The 17,605-nt window shown below is 46.0% G+C and overlaps 1 protein-coding gene across 1 annotated transcript in view; it reads left to right on the top strand.

The window, feature by feature from the left end:
- Positions 1–17,605, top strand: part of LOC112235245 (actin-binding LIM protein 3-like) — a 117,292-nt gene that overhangs the window by 10,670 nt on the left and 89,017 nt on the right. Inside the window, exon 2 of the mRNA XM_042303011.1 lies at positions 10,474–10,608. Within this exon, the coding sequence (XP_042158945.1) occupies positions 10,474–10,608 (135 nt within the window). The remainder of the gene's footprint in view (positions 1–10,473; positions 10,609–17,605) is intronic.

Below are 17,605 nucleotides of genomic sequence, written 5' to 3'. Positions count from 1 at the left end.
GGTGACGTGTCATTATATCTAGAGGATTACAGCAGCATGGTGACGTGTGTGTTGTCATTATATCTAGAGGATTACAGCAGCATGTTGACATGTGTGTTGTCATTATATCTAGAGGATTACAGCAGCATGGTGACGTGTGTGTTGTCATTATATCTAGAGGATTACAGCAGCATGGTGACGTGTCATTATATCTAGAGGATTACAGCAGCATGGTGACGTGTGTGTTGTCATTATATCTAGAGGAATACAGCAGCATGGTGACGTGTCATTATATCTAGAGGATTACAGCAGCATGGTGACGTGTGTGTTGTCATTACATCTAGAGGATTACAGCAGCATGGTGACGTGTGTTTTGTCATTATATCGAGAGGATTACAGCAGCATGGTGACGTGTCATTATATCTAGAGGATTACAGTAGTCAATAAAAACCCTGCCACCTCTGCTTAGGAGTTGTGCTTTATGACTCTCTGAGTCTGTTTAAGGTTACCTACATATTTATAATGTCTTCTGTGTTGGATGATTGATTCGAGTCAAACCAACACGTACTAAATCAGTGTCTGTTAACCAAAACTGTTTCCCAAATGACACCCTATTCCCTATATAGAACACTAGATTTGACAAGGGCCCATTGGGAATAGGGTGTCATTAGGGACGCACCCGCTGTCAATTAACCAATTGATGTTTACCAACATCCCAGAGACAGGTAACAGTCCTCAGTTAACCAACTGATGTTTACCAACATCCCAGAGACAGGTAACAGTCCTCAGTTAACCAACTGATGTTTACCAACATCCCAGAGACAGGTAACAGTCCTCAGTTAACCAACTGATGTTTACCAACATCCCAGAGACCGGTAAGAGTCCTCAGTTAACCAACTGATGTTTACCAACATCCCAGAGACAGGTAACAGTCCTCAGTTAACCAACTGATGTTTACCAACATCCCAGAGACAGGTAACAGTCCTCAGTTAACCAACTGATGTTTACCAACATCCCAGAGACAGGTAACTGTCCTCAGTTAACCAACTGATGTTTACTAACATCCCAGAGACAGGTAACTGTCCTCAGTTAACCAACTGATGTTTACCAACATCCGAGAGACTGGTAACAGTCCTCAGTTAACCAACTGATGTTTACCAACATCCCAGAGTCAGGTAACTGTCCTCAGTTAACCAACTGATGTTTACCAACATCCCAGAGACAGGTAACTGTCCTCAGTTAACCAACTGATGTTTACCAACATCCCAGAGTCAGGTAACTGTCCTCAGTTAACCAACTGATGTTTACCAACATCCCAGAGACAGGTACCAGTCCTCAGTTAACCAACTGATGTTTACCAATATCCCAGAGACAGGTAACTGTCCTCAGTTAACCAACTGATATTTACCAACATCCCAGAGTCAGGTAACTGTCCTCAGTTAACCAACTGATGTTTACCAACATCCCAGTTAGGTAACTGTCCTCAATTAACCAACTGATGTTTACCAACATCCCAGAGTCAGGTAACTGTCCTCAGTTAACCAACTGATGTTTACCAACATCCCAGAGACAGGTAACTGTCCTCAGTTAACCAACTGATGTTTACCAACATCCCAGAGTCAGGTAACTGTCCTCAGTTAACCAACTGATGTTTACCAACATCCCAGAGACAGGTACCAGTCCTCAGTTAACCAACTGATGTTTACCAATATCCCAGAGACAGGTAACTGTCCTCAGTTAACCAACTGATATTTACCAACATTCCAGAGTCAGGTAACTGTCCTCAGTTAACCAACTGATGTTTACCAACATCCCAGTTAGGTAACTGTCCTCAATTAACCAACTGATGTTTACCAACATCCCAGAGTCAGGTAACAGTCCTCAGTTAACCAACTGATGTTTACCAACATCCCAGAGTCAGGTACCAGTCCTCAGTTAACCAACTGATGCTGACCAACATCCCAGAGACAGGTAACAGTCCTCAGTTAACCAACTGATGTTTACCAACATCCCAGAGACAGGTACCAGTCCTCAGTTAACCAACTGATGCTGACCAACATCCCAGAGACAGGTAACAGTCCTCAGTTAACCAACTGATGTTTACCAACATCCCAGAGTCAGGTAACAGTCCTCAGTTAACCAACTGATGTTTACCAACATCCCAGAGACAGGTAACAGTCCTCAGTTAACCAACTGATGTTTACCAACATCCCAGAGTCAGGTACCAGTCCTCAGTTAACCAACTGATGCTGACCAACATCCCAGAGTCAGGTAACAGTCCTCATTTAACCAACTGAGGGGGAAGGTTGGCTTACCAACATCCCAGAGTCAGGTAACAGTCCTCATTTAACCAACTGAGGGGGAAGGTTGGCTTACCAACATCCCAGAGTCAGGTAACAGTCCTCAGTTAACCAACTGATGTTTACCAACATCCCAGAGTCAGGTAACAGTCCTCAGTTAACCAACTGATGTTTACCAACATCCCAGAGACAGGTAACAGTCCTCAGTTAACCAACTGATGCTGACCAACATCCCAGAGACTGGTAACAGTCCTCAGTTAACCAACTGATGCTGACCAACATCCCAGAGACTGGTAACAGTCCTCCTTTAACCAACTGAGGGGGAAGGTTGGCTTACCAACATCCCAGAGACAGGTAACAGTTCATGGACTGAGGATTGAGAAACAGAAGTATTTCTGGCCATCAGGGCTGACCAGTTGAGTACAGGACTTATCACTCCTGTGATGGACACCCTGATGGACACGCTGAGTCCTTGAGGGGGGCTGGTGTGAATCATCATGTGGTCTATCTACTAGAGACAATCTTACCCTCCTCTCTCGCCGTAGAGTGACATGGTCTGTCCGTGATGTCACTGCACTTGGGTTTCACATTTTGTGGAATATTCAGAAGTGGAAACTTTCTGTGGGAATTAATGGAAATATATGGAAATTAACTGAAATATATGCAAATTAATATTATTACCATTTAAATGTAATTGTTTTTTGCATTGCATTGTCATATGGATACAGAAACATACACCTTTATGTAGACATAATTGAAAATGATTCAATTCTTCCAACAAAAATAATACATTTTAAAAAATGTAGTTACTAATTGAACTTGAATTAAATAGGGTGACTCTCCACATGGGATGAATTCCTTGAACAACAAAAGAAAGGGAATATTGAAAGATCCCCAATGTTCCATTGCATCTCTCAAAAATCTTTTCAACGTACATCTATAAAATGATTGTCTAGAAACTAAAGCTTTGGTTGTCTTCCTCTCAGGCTTCCATGTCTTCTCCCTGGATGTCCTCAATGTCCACCTCTTGAACATCAGACTCTGAGGCCTCATCTTTACTGTCACTTTTCTAACCTTGTTGAGGATGGCTCGTGGTCAGGCTCAAAAAGCCTCAAATTTGCCCGGATGGCCACCAATTTTTCAACCCTTGTATTGGTCAACCTGTTGCGTGCTTTGGTGTGTGTATGTTCCCAAACACGGACCAGTGGCGCTCTGAGATGGCTGATGTTGATCAGATTTGGAGGATGATGGAGGCAACAGGGGAAAGAACCTCAAATCCACAAAGTCCCTTCCACCCGGTGGCTAATGAGATATGTTGGCACGACTGCCATATTGCATCTCCATCCCAAAGCCCTTAATTGGAAGTGTACTTCGCCAGACTGCCAAGAACCTTGTCCTCATCCAGGCCAAGGTGGAGAGACACGGTAGTGATGACACCGTAGGCCTTGTTGATCTCTGCACCAGACAGGATGCTCTTGCTAGCAGTCCAACATGTACGCTGCGGTGTGTATGGGCTTCAGGCAGAAGTCTTCACGCTTTTTGAAGTATTTCAGAACTGCAGTTTCCTCTGCTTGGAGCAACAGTGAAGTGGGCAGGGCAGTACGGATTTCTTCTCTTACATCTGCAAGCAGAGTCTAATCATCAGACAGGATGACATTATCTCCCTCAATCCGTGCAATGGCTACTGCTATACATTTCAGGAGTTTCAGGCTGCTTACCACTCTCTCCCAAAATACATCATCCAGGAGGATCCTCTTGATGGGGCTGTCCATATTGGCAGACTGTGATATGGCTATTTCTTGGAGAGACTCTTTCAAACATGATGACGACAACACCCCAACAGGTGTTGCTGGGCAGTTCCAATGTGGTGCTCTTATTCTTCTCACGTTGCTTGGTGAGGTAGATTGCTGCTGCAACTTAATGACTGTTCACATGCCTAACCATTTCCTTGGCTCTCTTGTAGAGTGTTTCTATTGTTTTCAGTGCCATAATGTCCTTGAGGAGCAGATTCAATGCATGAGCAGCACAGCCAATGGGTGTGATGTGAGGGTAAGATTCCTCCACTTTAGACCAAGCAGCCGTCATGTTCACAGCATTGTCTGTCACCAGTGCAAATACCTTCTGTGGTCCAAGGTCATGATAACAGCCTTCAGCTCATCTGCAATGTAGAGACCGGTGTGTCTGTTGTCCCTTGTATCTGTGCTCTTGTAGAACACTGGTTGAGGGGTGGAGATGATGTAGTTAATTATTCCTTGCCCACGAACATTCGACCACCCATCAGAGATGATTGCAATGTAGTCTGCTTTATCTATGATTTGCTTGACCTTCACTTGAACTCTGCATCCAGCAAATGAGTAGATCAAGCATGTCTGGTTGGAGGGGTGAATGCTGGGCGAAGAACATTCATAAATATCTTCCAATACACATTGCCTGTGAGCATCAGAGGTGAACCAGTTGCATACACAGCTCGAGCAAGACATTCATCAGCATTTATCAGACTACGTTCCTCCATTGAGTCCAAAAAACATTCCAGGAGGACCATGAGTTGTTGCTATCGATAAGGTATCTGATTCATAATTTTCAGCTCAAATAGAAGTAGAGGGAATTTTGACAGAGGTTGCTTGCTCTGGGCGCTGAGTGAACTTTATGCACTTGGCCAGATGATTCTGCATCTTTTTTGCATTCTTCACATATGAGTTTGTGCAGTATTTACAAATGTACACAGCTTTTCATTTTCCTTCTACATTCAGCTGTTCACCTGACCTAGAATTCCTTACAATTAAATACCGAACGCATTATCTACCAAGAGACCTCTACCTCTTCGATTATAATCACAGTCGTGTATATCCCCCCCAAGCAGACACATCGACGGCCCTGAAAGAACTTCATTGGACTCTATGTAAACTAGAAACCACATATCCTGCGGCTGAATTTATTGTAGCTGGGGATTTTTTTTCGTGCTTCTACACCTGCATTGCTTGCTGTTTGGGGTTTTAGGCTGGGTTTCTGTACAGTACTTTGAGATATCAGCTGATGTACGAAGGGCTATATAAATACATTTGATTTGATTTGATTTGAATTTGATTTAACAAGGCTAATCTGGAAACAAGGCTCCCTAAATTTTATCAGCATATCGATTGCACGACCCGGGCTGGCAAAACCCTGGATCATTGTTATTCTAACTTCCGCGATGCATACAAAGCCCTCCCCCGCCCTCCTTTCGGGAAATCTGACCACGACTCCATTTTGTTGCTCCCAGCCTATAGACAGAAACTAAAACAGGAAACGCCCGTGCTCAGGTCTGTTCAACGTCGGTCCGACCAATCGGATTCCACATAGCGTCGGATATGTTCCACATAGCGTCGGACAACAACAGTGATGAATATGCTAATTCGGTGAGCGAGTTTATTAGCAAGTGCATCGGTGATGTTGTACCCACAGCGGCTATTAAAACCTTCCCCAACCAGAAACCGTGGATTGATGGCAGCATTCGCGCAAAACTGAAAGCGCGAACTACGGCTTTTAATCAGGGCAAGGCGACAGAAAACATGACTCAATACAAACAGTGTAGCTATTCCCTCCGCAAGGCAATCAAACAAGCTACGCGTCAGCGTAGAGACAAAGTAGAGTCGCAATTCAACGGCTCAGACATGAGAGGTATGTGGCAGGGTCTACAGTCAATCACCGACTACACAAAGAAAACCAGCCCTGTCACGGACCAAGATGTCTTGCTCCCAGACAAACTAAACAACTTCTTTGCTCGCTTTGAAGACAATACAGTGCCACCGACATGGCCCGCTACCAAAACTTGCGGGCTCTCCTTCACTGCAGCCAACGTGAGTAAAACATTTAAACGTGTTAAGCCTCGCAAGGCTGCCGGCCCAGACGGCATACCTAGCCGCGTCCTCTGAGCATGCCCAGACCATCTGGCTGGTGTGTTTACGGACATATTCAATCAATCCCAGTCTGTTGTTCCCACATGCTTCAAGAGGGCCACCATTGTTCCTGTTCCCAAGAAAGCTAAGGTAACTGAGCTAAACGACTACCGCCCCGTAGCACTCACTTCCGTCATCATCAAGTGCTTTGAGAGACTAGTCAAGGACCATATCACCTCCACCCTACCTGACACCCTAGACCCACTCCAATTTGCTTACCACCCCAATAAGTCCACAGACGACGCAATCACAATCACACTGCACACTGCCCTAACCCATTAGGACAAGAGGAATGCCTACGTAAGAATGCTGTTCATCAACTACAACTCATTAGTCAACACCATAGTACCCTCCAAACTCGTCATTAAGCTCGAGACCCTCCCCAAGGTCTGGAGAAAGAGAGGGGGTGAGAGAGAGGGGAAGATAGAGGGGGTAGAGAGAGAGACTATGCTGAGAGACTACTGGCCACTGACTTACTACAGCTAATAACCACCTGCTTTGGATTTAGCTGAGGTGAGTGTCTTCTCCTCCTCTCCCTCCCTATTTTCTGTTCTCTTCATCCCTCTCTCTTCTCCTCCCCCTCCTTATTTTCTGTTCTCTTTATCTCAGTAGAGAGAGAGAGAGTGCGAGGGACCTGTCACCTCCAATGTCCCACAATCCCTTGTGTGTGAGCTCTCAGCAGGTGTTGAGGTCGGCGCAGAAATAGCAGCAGAATCACAACCAGGAGTCCCATAGGGTGGCACACAATTGGCCCAGCGCCGTCCGGGTTTGGCCAGTGTAGCCCGTCATTGTAAATAAGAATTTGAATTGACTTGCCTAGTTAAATAAAAAAAGAGAGGGAGTGATTGGCCTTGGCTCTTTCAGCTAATAGGCATTATGATGTCCCTAGACAACATTACAGAACTATTTGGCTGTGTTAATAATCACCATATTATTTCAGTTTATCTTCATGTGTTTTGCATGTGCTTGTAGAGAACCATTGTGGTAGTATGTGCAAAACACATCATACTGCATCATACTTTGACACTTTCTGTATATTGAAAGTTCTATAACTTAACTTGATTGCTGACATGAACCACATTTAAGGACTGTATCAACAGTGGCTTTTGAGTGGTATTGTCCTTTAATCTGGGTAATCCCGTGGTTTGTACTTTCCCTCTGTGCCGTTGATGTCATCAGGATGGAAGACAGGTGAAAGGCTTTATCCTCCTCTCCATGTCCTGGCTAGTGGCTAGCTCCCATGATACCTCTCCTCTCCATGTCCTGGCTAGTGGCTAGCTCCCATGATACCTCTCCTCTCCATGTCCTGGCTAGTGGCTAGCTCCCATGATACCTCTCCTCTCCATGTCCTGGCTAGTGGCTAGCTCCCATGATACCTCTCCTCTCCATGTCCTGGCTAGTGGCTAGCTCCCATGATACCTCTCCTCTCCATGTCCTGGCTAGTGGCTAGCTCCCATGATACCTCTCCTCTCCATGTCCTGGCTAGTGGCTAGCTCCCATGATACCTCTCCTCTCAATGTCCTGGCTAGTGGCTAGCTCCCATGATACCTCTCCTCTCCATGTCCTCCATGTCCTCCCATGATACAGTGCCTTGCGAAAGTATTCGGCCCCCTTGAACTTTGCGACCTTTTGCCACATTTCAGGCTTCAAACATAAACTATAAAACTATTTTTTGTGAAGAATCAACAACAAGTGGGACACAATCATGAAGTGGAACGACATTTATTGGATATTTCAAACTTTTTTAACAAATCAAAAACTGAAAAATTGGCCGTGCAAAATTATTCAGCCCCCTTAAGTTAATACTTTGTAGCGCCACCTTTTGCTGCGATTACAGCTGTAAGTCGCTTGGGGTATGTCTCTATCAGTTTTGCACATCGAGAGACTGACATTTTTTCCCATTCCTCCTTGTAAAACAGCTCGAGCTCAGTGAGGTTGGATGGAGAGCATTTGTGAACAGCAGTTTTCAGTTCTTTCCACAGATTCTCGATTGGATTCAGGTCTGGACTTTGACTTGGCCATTCTAACACCTGGATATGTTTATTTTTGAACAATTCTATTGTAGATTTTGCTTTATGTTTTGGATCATTGTCTTGTTGGAAGACAAATCTCCGTCCCAGTCTCAGGTCTTTTGCAGACTCCATCAGGTTTTCTTCCAGAATGGTCCTGTATTTGGCTCCATCCATCTTTCCATCAATTTTAACCATCTTCCCTGTCCCTGCTGAAGAAAAGCAGGCCCAAACCATGATGCTGCCACCACCATGTTTGACAGTGGGGATGGTGTGTTCAGGGTGATGAGCTGTGTTGCTTTTACGCCAAACATAACGTTTTGCATTGTTGCCAAAAAGTTCAATTTTGGTTTCATCTGACCAGAGCACCTTCTTCCACATGTTTGGTGTGTCTCCCAGGTGGCTTGTGGCAAACCTTAAACGACACTTTTTATGGATATCTTTAAGAAATGGCTTTCTTCATGCCACTCTTCCATCAAGGCCAGATTTGTGCAATATACGACTGATTGTTGTCCTATGGACAGAGTCTCCCACCTCAGCTGTAGATCTCTGCAGTTCATCCAGAGTGATCATGGGCCTCTTGGCTGCATCTCTGATCAGTCTTCGCCTTGTATGAGCTGAAAGTTTAGAGGGACGGCCAGGTCTTGGTAGATTTGCAGTGGTCTGATACTCCTTCCATTTCAATATTATCGCTTGCACAGTGCTCCTTGGGATGTTTAAAGCTTGGGAAATCTTTTTGTATCCAAATCCGGCTTTAAACTTCTTCACAACAGTATCTCGGACCTGCCTGGTGTGTTCCTTGTTCTTCATGATGCTCTCTGCTCTTTTAACGGATCTCTGAGACTATCACAGTGCAGGTGCATTTGTACGGAGACTTGATTACACACACGTGGATTGTATTTATCATCAATAGTCATTTAGGTCAACATTGGATCATTCAGAGATCCTCACTGAACTTCTGGAGAGAGTTTGCTGCACTGAAAGTAAAGGGGCTGAATAATTTTGCACGCCCAATTTTTCAGTTTTTGATTTGTTAAAAAAGTTTGAAATATCCAATAAATGTCGTTCCACTTCATGATTGTGTCCCACTTGTTGTTGATTCTTCACAAAAAAATACAGTTTTATATCTTTATGTTTGAAGCCTGAAATGTGGCAAAAGGTCACAAAGTTCAAGGGGGCCGAATACTTTCGCAAGGCACTGTACCTCTCCTCTCCATGTCCTGGCTAGTGGCTAGCTTACATGATACCTCTCCTCTCCATGTCCTGGATACGCCTCCTCTCCCCCGTCTCCTCTCCTCTCCTCTCCTCTCGCCCCTCACCCCTCCTCTCCCGTCTCCTCTCCTCCCCCATCTCCTCCCCCCTCCTCTCTCCTCTCCTCTCCAGAGGGCAGAAGCCTAGAGGATTACTCTACCTGGCACACACTACTTCCCCTGTGACACAGAGAACTGGGTTAATCTATACTCACACACACACACACACACACACACACACACACACACACACGCGTGTCTAGTACCCACTTTGTTATTGGCATGTCTTTGGAAACCTGTGCAGGTTTTTTTTGATTCCTCAGACCTAATTCTAACATAATATAGTGGTAGACATACACCGTTCCCCCTTCATCCTGTGTTAATACAACAAACTAGTCTTATTGTTAGAGTTTCCCATTTGTGTTGTGTTCTCTCCCTATTACGGTGTGCCTGGCCAGAAATACTGATATTGGTCAACTGTGTTGCCAGTATTGTGAAGGAAACAATCACCTATTATAGAATGTGGGAGTGAGCAATATGTCAAATCCACAAACAAACACACTCACAAGTATGCATACAGGGCACGATAGACGGGTAGAGAGAGTCGATGAGGAGGTGGAGGGAGAGAGAGAGCTTGTAGAGGTGACAGACTTCACAGCTTCATAACAAGTGTGAGCAGAACACAGTGATATGATTATGTAAATCCTTCTCCTCAACGTAGACTATACATTAACAGTCTATATATATATATATATTACTGCATGTAATGGCAGTCTGTGAACACAAGGCTCTTGCCGACTGCAGTATAGTACAGATTATATATGCTGACTGGTTTGTATTGTTGATTGCATCCCAGATGGCGCCCTATTCCCCACATAGAGCAGAGCCCTATGGGCCATGTTCAATAGTAGTGAACTGTATAGGGAATAGGGAGCCATCTGAGAGACACATATTGACTGCTATGATTGGATGAGGTCAGCTGTGCTCTCTCTCTCTACAGCCTATCAGCAGGGCTCTTTGGGCAGTGAGCGGAGCTCTGGACCTATCCGGTGCCAGCGTTGTCGGGAGGTGTGTAAGGGAGAGGTGGTGCGCGTTCAGGACACACACTTCCACGTCAAGTGTTTCACCTGTACAGGTAAGGACATGCTGGGCTACCTTCACTGCTTATTACAAATGTGTCTGTCTGCACCTCTTCCTGCAGTAGTAGGTCACTCCTGAATGTTAAGGCTCTTACAGGCTGGGACTCAGACTGTGACGTCAAGTCACTGTGGACACACCACGCACACACACACGCACACACACACTCCAAGCCATGCCAATAATGATCCAGACGAAGGATTACAAGAACCGTGTAGGAGGGCGTGGGCTCCTGTTAAGAGGTGCGTAGGAGGGCGTGGGCTCCTCTTAAGAGGTGTGTAGGAGGGCGTGGGCTCCTGTTAAGAGGTGTGTAGGAGGGCGTGGGCTCCTGTTAAGAGGTGTGTAGGGAGGGGTGGGCTCCTGCTAAGAGGTGTGTAGGGGGGGTGGGCTCCTGCTAAGAGGTGTGTAGGAGGGGTGGGCTCCTGCTAAGAGGTGTGTAGGAGGGCGTGGGCTCCTGCTAAGAGGTGTGTAGCAGGGCGTGGGCTCCTGCTAAGAGGTGTGTAGCAGGGCGTGGGCTCCTGCTAAGAGGTGTGTAGCAGGGCGTGGGCTCCTGCTAAGAGGTGTGTAGGAGGGCGTGGGCTCCTGCTAAGAGGTGTGTAGGAGGGCGTGGGCTCCTGCTAAGAGGTGTGTAGGAGGGCGTGGGCTCCTGCTAAGAGGTGTGTAGGAGGGCGTGGGCTCCTGCTAAGAGGTGTGTAGGAGGGCGTGGGCTCCTGCTAGGAGGTGTGTAGGAGGGCGTGGGCTCCTGCTAGGAGGTGTGTAGGAGGGCGTGGGCTCCTGCTAAGAGGTGTGTAGGAGGGCGTGGGCTCCTGCTAAGAGGTGTGTAGGAGGGCGTGGGCTCCTGCTAAGAGTGTGTAGGAGGGCGTGGGCTCCTGTAGGAGAGGGCGTGGGCTCCTGCTAAGAGGTGTGTAGGAGGGCGTGGGCTCCTGCTAGGAGGTGTGTAGCAGGGCGTGGTCTCCTGCTAGGAGGTGTGTAGGAGGGCGTGGGCTCCTGCTAAGAGGTGTGTAGGAGGGCGTGGGCTCCTGCAGGGCGTGGGCTCCTGCTAAGAGGTGTGTAGGAGGGCGTGGGCTCCTGCTAAGAGGTGTGTAGGAGGGCGTGGGCTCCTGCTAAGAGGTGTGTAGCAGGGCGTGGGCTCCTGCTAAGAGGTGTGTAGGAGGGCGTGGGCTCCTGCTAGGAGGTGTGTAGGAGGGCGTGGGCTCCTGCTAAGAGGTGTGTAGGATATTGAATGCATTGAAGATGGACGACGGAGATGGCAGCATCGTGACTAGCTCTTAGAAGACACTAGTATTTTTATTTTTCATGTACTTTTTAAAAAACATTATTAGCCCAAGAAATGTTTTGTGTCATTACATACAGCCGGAAAGAACTATTGGATTTTAAAGCGGTGGTAACTCACCAGAACTACCAGCATTACGACCAGGAATACGACTTCCCTGGACCAGATCCTTTGTTCACTCTCCCCAGAGCAATTTAACGTATTCCAAATGCTGACCCAAAACATCACCGGCGGAGGAGAGGCACCTGAGGCAGCCTGCTAGTTCGACTTAGGAGGCATGCACACCACCCACCACTTCTGAGTATATTACTCGCTAATGTTCGGTCTTTGGATAACAACGTTGATGAGTTTAGAGCAAGGATTTCTTTCCAGAGAGACATCTGGGCCTGTAAAATACTTTGTTTCACGGAAACATGTCTCTCTCGGGATACTGAGTAAAGCCAGCAGGATTCTCAGTACATCACACAGACAGGAATACATACTGTATGTTGTGCAATTTGTTAGATATTACTTGTTAGATATTACTGCACTGCCGGAGCTAGAAGCACAAGCATTTCGCTACACCTGCAATAACATCTGCTAATCACGTGTATGTGACCAATAGCATTTGATTGGATTTGATATAGTTGTTATACACACTAAGGTGATGTAAAAGCATTTCTCTGTACGATCTCTACCTACAGTGTGATGCATTGTGTCATGACAACAACAGTATGTTTTTGAACACATGCTGTAGGTAGGGCCAATGCTTTGTGGTTGTGCTCTCATCTTCTTAGAAGTTTAAATGAATGCCTGCTCCAGCACATCACATACAGTAGTTCACTGCTACCATAGAAAGCGTTTGTATAAGCTACTTAGTCGGGGATTGTTTCAAATGGGGTTTTATGATATCCCCCTCTACTTTCACTTGTGTGTTTTCAGTTGAGGGGTTGCTGTGGTAACCATGTGAAAGGGCCCCCTCCCTCTGATTGGTGGTTATTCTCAGCCTCACTAGGGAGCCTCAACCAATGGGAAACCCCCATTACAAAGACCAGAGTGAAGGTTCAGGCAGAGAACGAGAGGGGGGGGGGTTATATTTCCACCTAAGTCATGATGTCATATGTTTGTTTCCCCATCTCTCTGTTTCTGCCCCCCCCTCTCTCACTCTCACCCTAACCTGAGCTCTCCTCTCCTCTCCCCTCAACTCATTTAATCTCAAAATGGAACCAATGGGTTAGTGCAAAATGCAAACTCCGGCAAAAATAGTTAGACATGGACATATTTGACCCAGGTCTGACCTGGACCAAAGCAGAGACAGGTGACGCCAGTACAGTAGAGCAGTATTATGTGACCATGCCCTCCCTCTGTGGTTCTATCCACTGTGTTTCCAGTAGCATCGATGGCCACAGCTTTCTAAAGACCTGCTATTGTTTCACTGTCACCCCCTACCGTTCCTTCCTTCCCTTCCTACCCTTCCCCTCAACTACATGTTCTCTCCTCTAGTCATCCTTCTGTTTTCTGTTCTGTTTGTTTTTCATTCCTGTCTGATCTGGGTGTGTGATGGGGAATGGAACAGACACATGAAGAAGATTGAAAGATGGAGAGAGTGAGAGAAAGAGGTTGGTCATGGTTTAGGCATCAGTTATCAAACCAAGCATTTATCTCTCTCTCTCTCTCTCTCTCCCTCTCTCTCACTCCGTCTCTCTCTCTCGCTCTCCATCTCTCTCCCCTCTCGCTCTATGACAGTTATCCAAGCATGAAATCAATTTCCCATCTTGGGACAGTTTGACATTGACGTGTTCAGTGTGTGATAGGGTGGCTAAAGGAATACGCCTGTGTGCGTGTGATAGGGAGGTTGAAAAGGCTAAATTACACTCAATTTCATTTGAGGAGTTGTCCCACAAGGTGGACAACGTGGTCATATTTGTCATAACCATCTATTGATCCTGTGATATTAGTTCATTTATCTTTCTAACTTGGTCTTTTTGTGTTGTCTGTCTGGCTGTAAGGAAACATATATGGAACATTTCTCACACTTTGTTATGTTATAGCCTTATTCTAAAATTGATTCAATTGTTTTTATCTCTCATCAATCTACACACGATACCCCATAATGACAAAACAGATTTTTAGAAATGTTTGCAAATGTATAAATAAAAAAAATGGACGTTTACATAAATATTCACTCTCTTTGTTGAATGTGAAGCGTCACTGGATGGGGAGCGTTGCTGCTCAGCTATTTCCAGGTCTCTCCAGAGATGTTCAATCGGGTTCAAATCCGGGCTCTGGCTGGGCCACACAAGAACATTCAGAGACTTGTCCCTAAGCCACTCCTGCATTGTCTTGGCTGTGTGCTTCAGGTTATTGTCCTGTTGGAAGGTGAACATTCACCCCAGTCTGAGGTCCTGAGCGCTATGGAGCAGATTTTCATCAAGGATCTCTGTACTTTGATCTGTTCATCTTTCGCTTGATCCTAGTCTCCCAGTCCCTGCTGCTGAAAAACATCTTCACAGCATGATGCTGTCACTACCATTCTTCACCATAGGGGTTTCCTCCAGACGTGATTCTTGGCATTAAAGGCAAAGAGTTCTATCTTGGTTTCTTCAGACCAGATAATCTTGTTTCTCATGGTCAGAGATTGGGTTGCCTTGTGCCTTTGACTGAGGAGTGGCTTCCATCAGGCCACTACCATAAAGGCCTGATTGTTGGAGTGCAGCAGAGGTGGTTGTCCTTCTGGAAGGCTCTACCGTCTCTATAGAGGACCTCTGGAGGTCTGTCAGAGTGACCATCAGGTTCTTTGTCACCTCCCTGACCAAGGCCTTTCTTCCCCAATTGTTCAGTTTGGTAAGGCGGCCAGCTCTAGGAAGAGGCTTGTTGGTTCCAAACTTCTTCCATTTAAGAATGATGGAGGCCACTGTGTTCCAGGGGACCTTCAATGCTGCAGAAATGTTTTGGTACCCTTCCCCAGATCTGTGCCTCAACACAATCCTGTCTCGGAGCTCTACGGACAGTTCCTTCGACCTCATGGCTTGTTTTTTCCTCTGACATGGACTGTCAACTGTGGGATCTTATATAGACAGGTGTGTGCCTTTCCAAATCATGTCCAATCAATTGAATTTACCACAGATGGATTCCAGTCAACTTTTAGAAACATCCCAAGGATGACCAATGGAAACAGGGTGCACCTGAGCTCAGTTTTGAGTCTCATAGCAAAGGGTAAATCAGGTATTTCTGTTTTATTTGTCATAAATTTGCTAAAAAAAATAAAATAAAATAAAAAAATCTGTTTTTGTGTTTCATTATGGGGTAGATTATGGGAGTAGATTGAGGGAACAAAATAATTTAAGCAATTTTTGAATAAGGCTGTAATGTAACAAAATGTGGAAAAAGTCAAGGGGTCTGAATAGTTTCCAAATGCACTGTTTAGGCAGAACTGTTTATATTCAACTCATTTCACCTTGGGAAACAATAAGTGCCATTTTCTATGAAGCTGTTCCTTTCATTTCTTCCTCAGACTCTGTCACTGTCTGTTATCATCACTTGTCTTTCTTTGTCTTTCTCAGTCTGTCTTTCTCAGTCTGTCTTTCTCCATCTGTCTTTCTCCATCTGTCTTTCTCCATCTGTCTTTCTCAGTCTGTCTTTCTCAGTCTGTCTTTCTCAGTCTGTCTTTCTCAGTCTGTCTGTCTCAGTCTGTCTGTCTCAGTCTGTCTTTCTCAGTCTGTCTTTCTCAGTCTGTCTGTCTCCGTCTGTCTGTCTCCGTCTGTCTGTCTGTCTCAGTCTGTCTGTCTGTCTGTCTCAGTCTCTGCCTCAGTCTGTCTGCCTCAGTCTGTCTGTCTCCATCTGTCTGTCTGTCTCAGTCTGTCTGTCTCAGTCTGTCTGTCTCAGTCTCTGTCTGTCTGTCTCAGTCTCAGTCTGTCTGTCTCCGTCTGTCTCTGTCTGTCTCTGTCTGTCTCTGTCTGTCTCTGTCTGCCTCAGTCTGTCTTTCTCCATCTGTCTTTCTCCATCTGTCTTTCTCCATCTGTCTTTCTCAGTCTGTCTCTCTCAGTCTGTCTTTCTCAGTCTGTCTGTCTCAGTCTGTCTGTCTCAATCTGTCTGTCTCAGTCTGTCTTTCTCAGTCTGTCTGTCTCGGTCTGTCTGTCTCTGTCTGTCTCTGTCTGCCTCAGTCTGTCTTTCTCCATCTGTCTTTCTCCATCTGTCTTTCTCCATCTGTCTTTCTCAGTCTGTCTTTCTCAGTCTGTCTTTCTCAGTCTGTCTTTCTCAGTCTGTCTGTCTCAGTCTGTCTGTCTCAGTCTGTCTGTCTCAATCTGTCTGTCTCAGTCTGTCTTTCTCAGTCTGTCTGTCTCTGGTCTGTCTGTCTCCGTCTGTCTGTCTGTCTCAGTCTGTCTGTCTGTCTCAGTCTCTGCCTCAGTCTGTCTGTCTCAGTCTGTCTGTCTGTCTGTCTGTCTGTCTCTGTCTGTCTGTCTGTCTGTCTGTCTGTCTGTCTGTCTGTCTGTCTGTCTGTCTGTCTCTGTCTCTGTCTCTGTCTGTCTCTGTCTGTCTCTGTCTGTCTCTGTCTCTGTCTCTGTCTGTCTCTGTCTGTCTCTGTCTGTCTCTGTCTGTCTCAGTCTGTCTGTCTCAATCTGTCTGTCTCAGTCTGTCTGTCTCAGTCTGTCTGTCTCAATCTGTCTGTCTCAGTCTGTCTGTCTCAATCTGTCTTTCTCAGACTGTCTGTCTCAGTCTCAGTCTGTCTGTCTCAGTCTGTCTTTCTCAGTCTCTTTCTCAGTCTGTCTGTCTTTCTCAGTCTGTCTGTCTCAGTCTGTCTGTCTCAGTCTGCCTGTCTGTCTCAGTCTGTCTGTCTTTCTCAGTCTGTCTGTCTCAGTCTGTCTGTCTCTGTCTGTCTCAGTCTGTCTGTCTCAGTCTGTCTGTCTCAGTCTGTCTGTCTCAGTCTGTCTGTCTGAGTCTGTCTTTCTCTGTCTGTCTGTCTGTCTCAGTCTGTCTTTCTCCGTCTGTCTTTCTCCGTCTGTCTGTCTCAGTCTGTCTGTCTCAGTCTGTCTGTCTCAGTCTGTCTGTCTCAGTCTCATTCTGTCTGTCTCAGTCTCAGTCTGTCTGTCCCAGTCTCTGCCTCAGTCTGTATGTCTCAGTCTCTGCCTCCGTCTGTCTCTGTCTGTCTCTGTCTGTCTCCGTCTGCCTCAGTCTGTCTGTCTGTCTCCATCTGTCTGTCTCAGTCAGTCTGTCTGTCTCAGTCTGTCTGTCTCAGTCTGTCTGTCTCAGTCTGTCTGTCTGTCTTTGTCTGTCTGTCTTTGTCTGTCTGTCTGTCTTTCTCTGTCTGTCTGTCTCTGTCTGTCTCTGTCTGTCTCCGTCTGCCTCAGTCTGTCTGTCTCAATCTGTCTGTCTCAGTCTGTCTGTCTCAATCTGTCTGTCTCAGTCTGTCTGTCTCAATCTGTCTGTCTCAATCTGTCTGTCTCAGTCTGTCTGTCTGTCTGTCTGTCTGTCTCAGTCTCAGTCTCTGCGCCTCAGTCTGTCTTTCTCAGTCTGTCTTTCTCAGTCTGTCTGTCTCAGTCTGTCTGTGTCTGTCTTTCTCTGTCTGTCTTTCTCTGTCTGTCTGTCTCTGTCTGTCTCTGTCTGTCTCTGTCTGTCTCAGTCTGTCTGTCTCAATCTGTCTGTCTCAATCTGTCTGTCTCAATCTGTCTGTCTCAGTCTGTCTGTCTCAGTCTGTCTTTCTCTGTCTGTCTGTCTGTCTGTCTTTCTCTGTCTGTCTCTGTCT

This window comes from Oncorhynchus tshawytscha, linkage group LG21 (genome assembly GCF_018296145.1).
Source record: "Oncorhynchus tshawytscha isolate Ot180627B linkage group LG21, Otsh_v2.0, whole genome shotgun sequence".
Taxonomy (NCBI): domain Eukaryota; kingdom Metazoa; phylum Chordata; class Actinopteri; order Salmoniformes; family Salmonidae; genus Oncorhynchus; species Oncorhynchus tshawytscha.
Note: the sequence above shows the minus strand (reverse complement) of the source record. Positions and strands in the feature narration are given on the sequence as shown.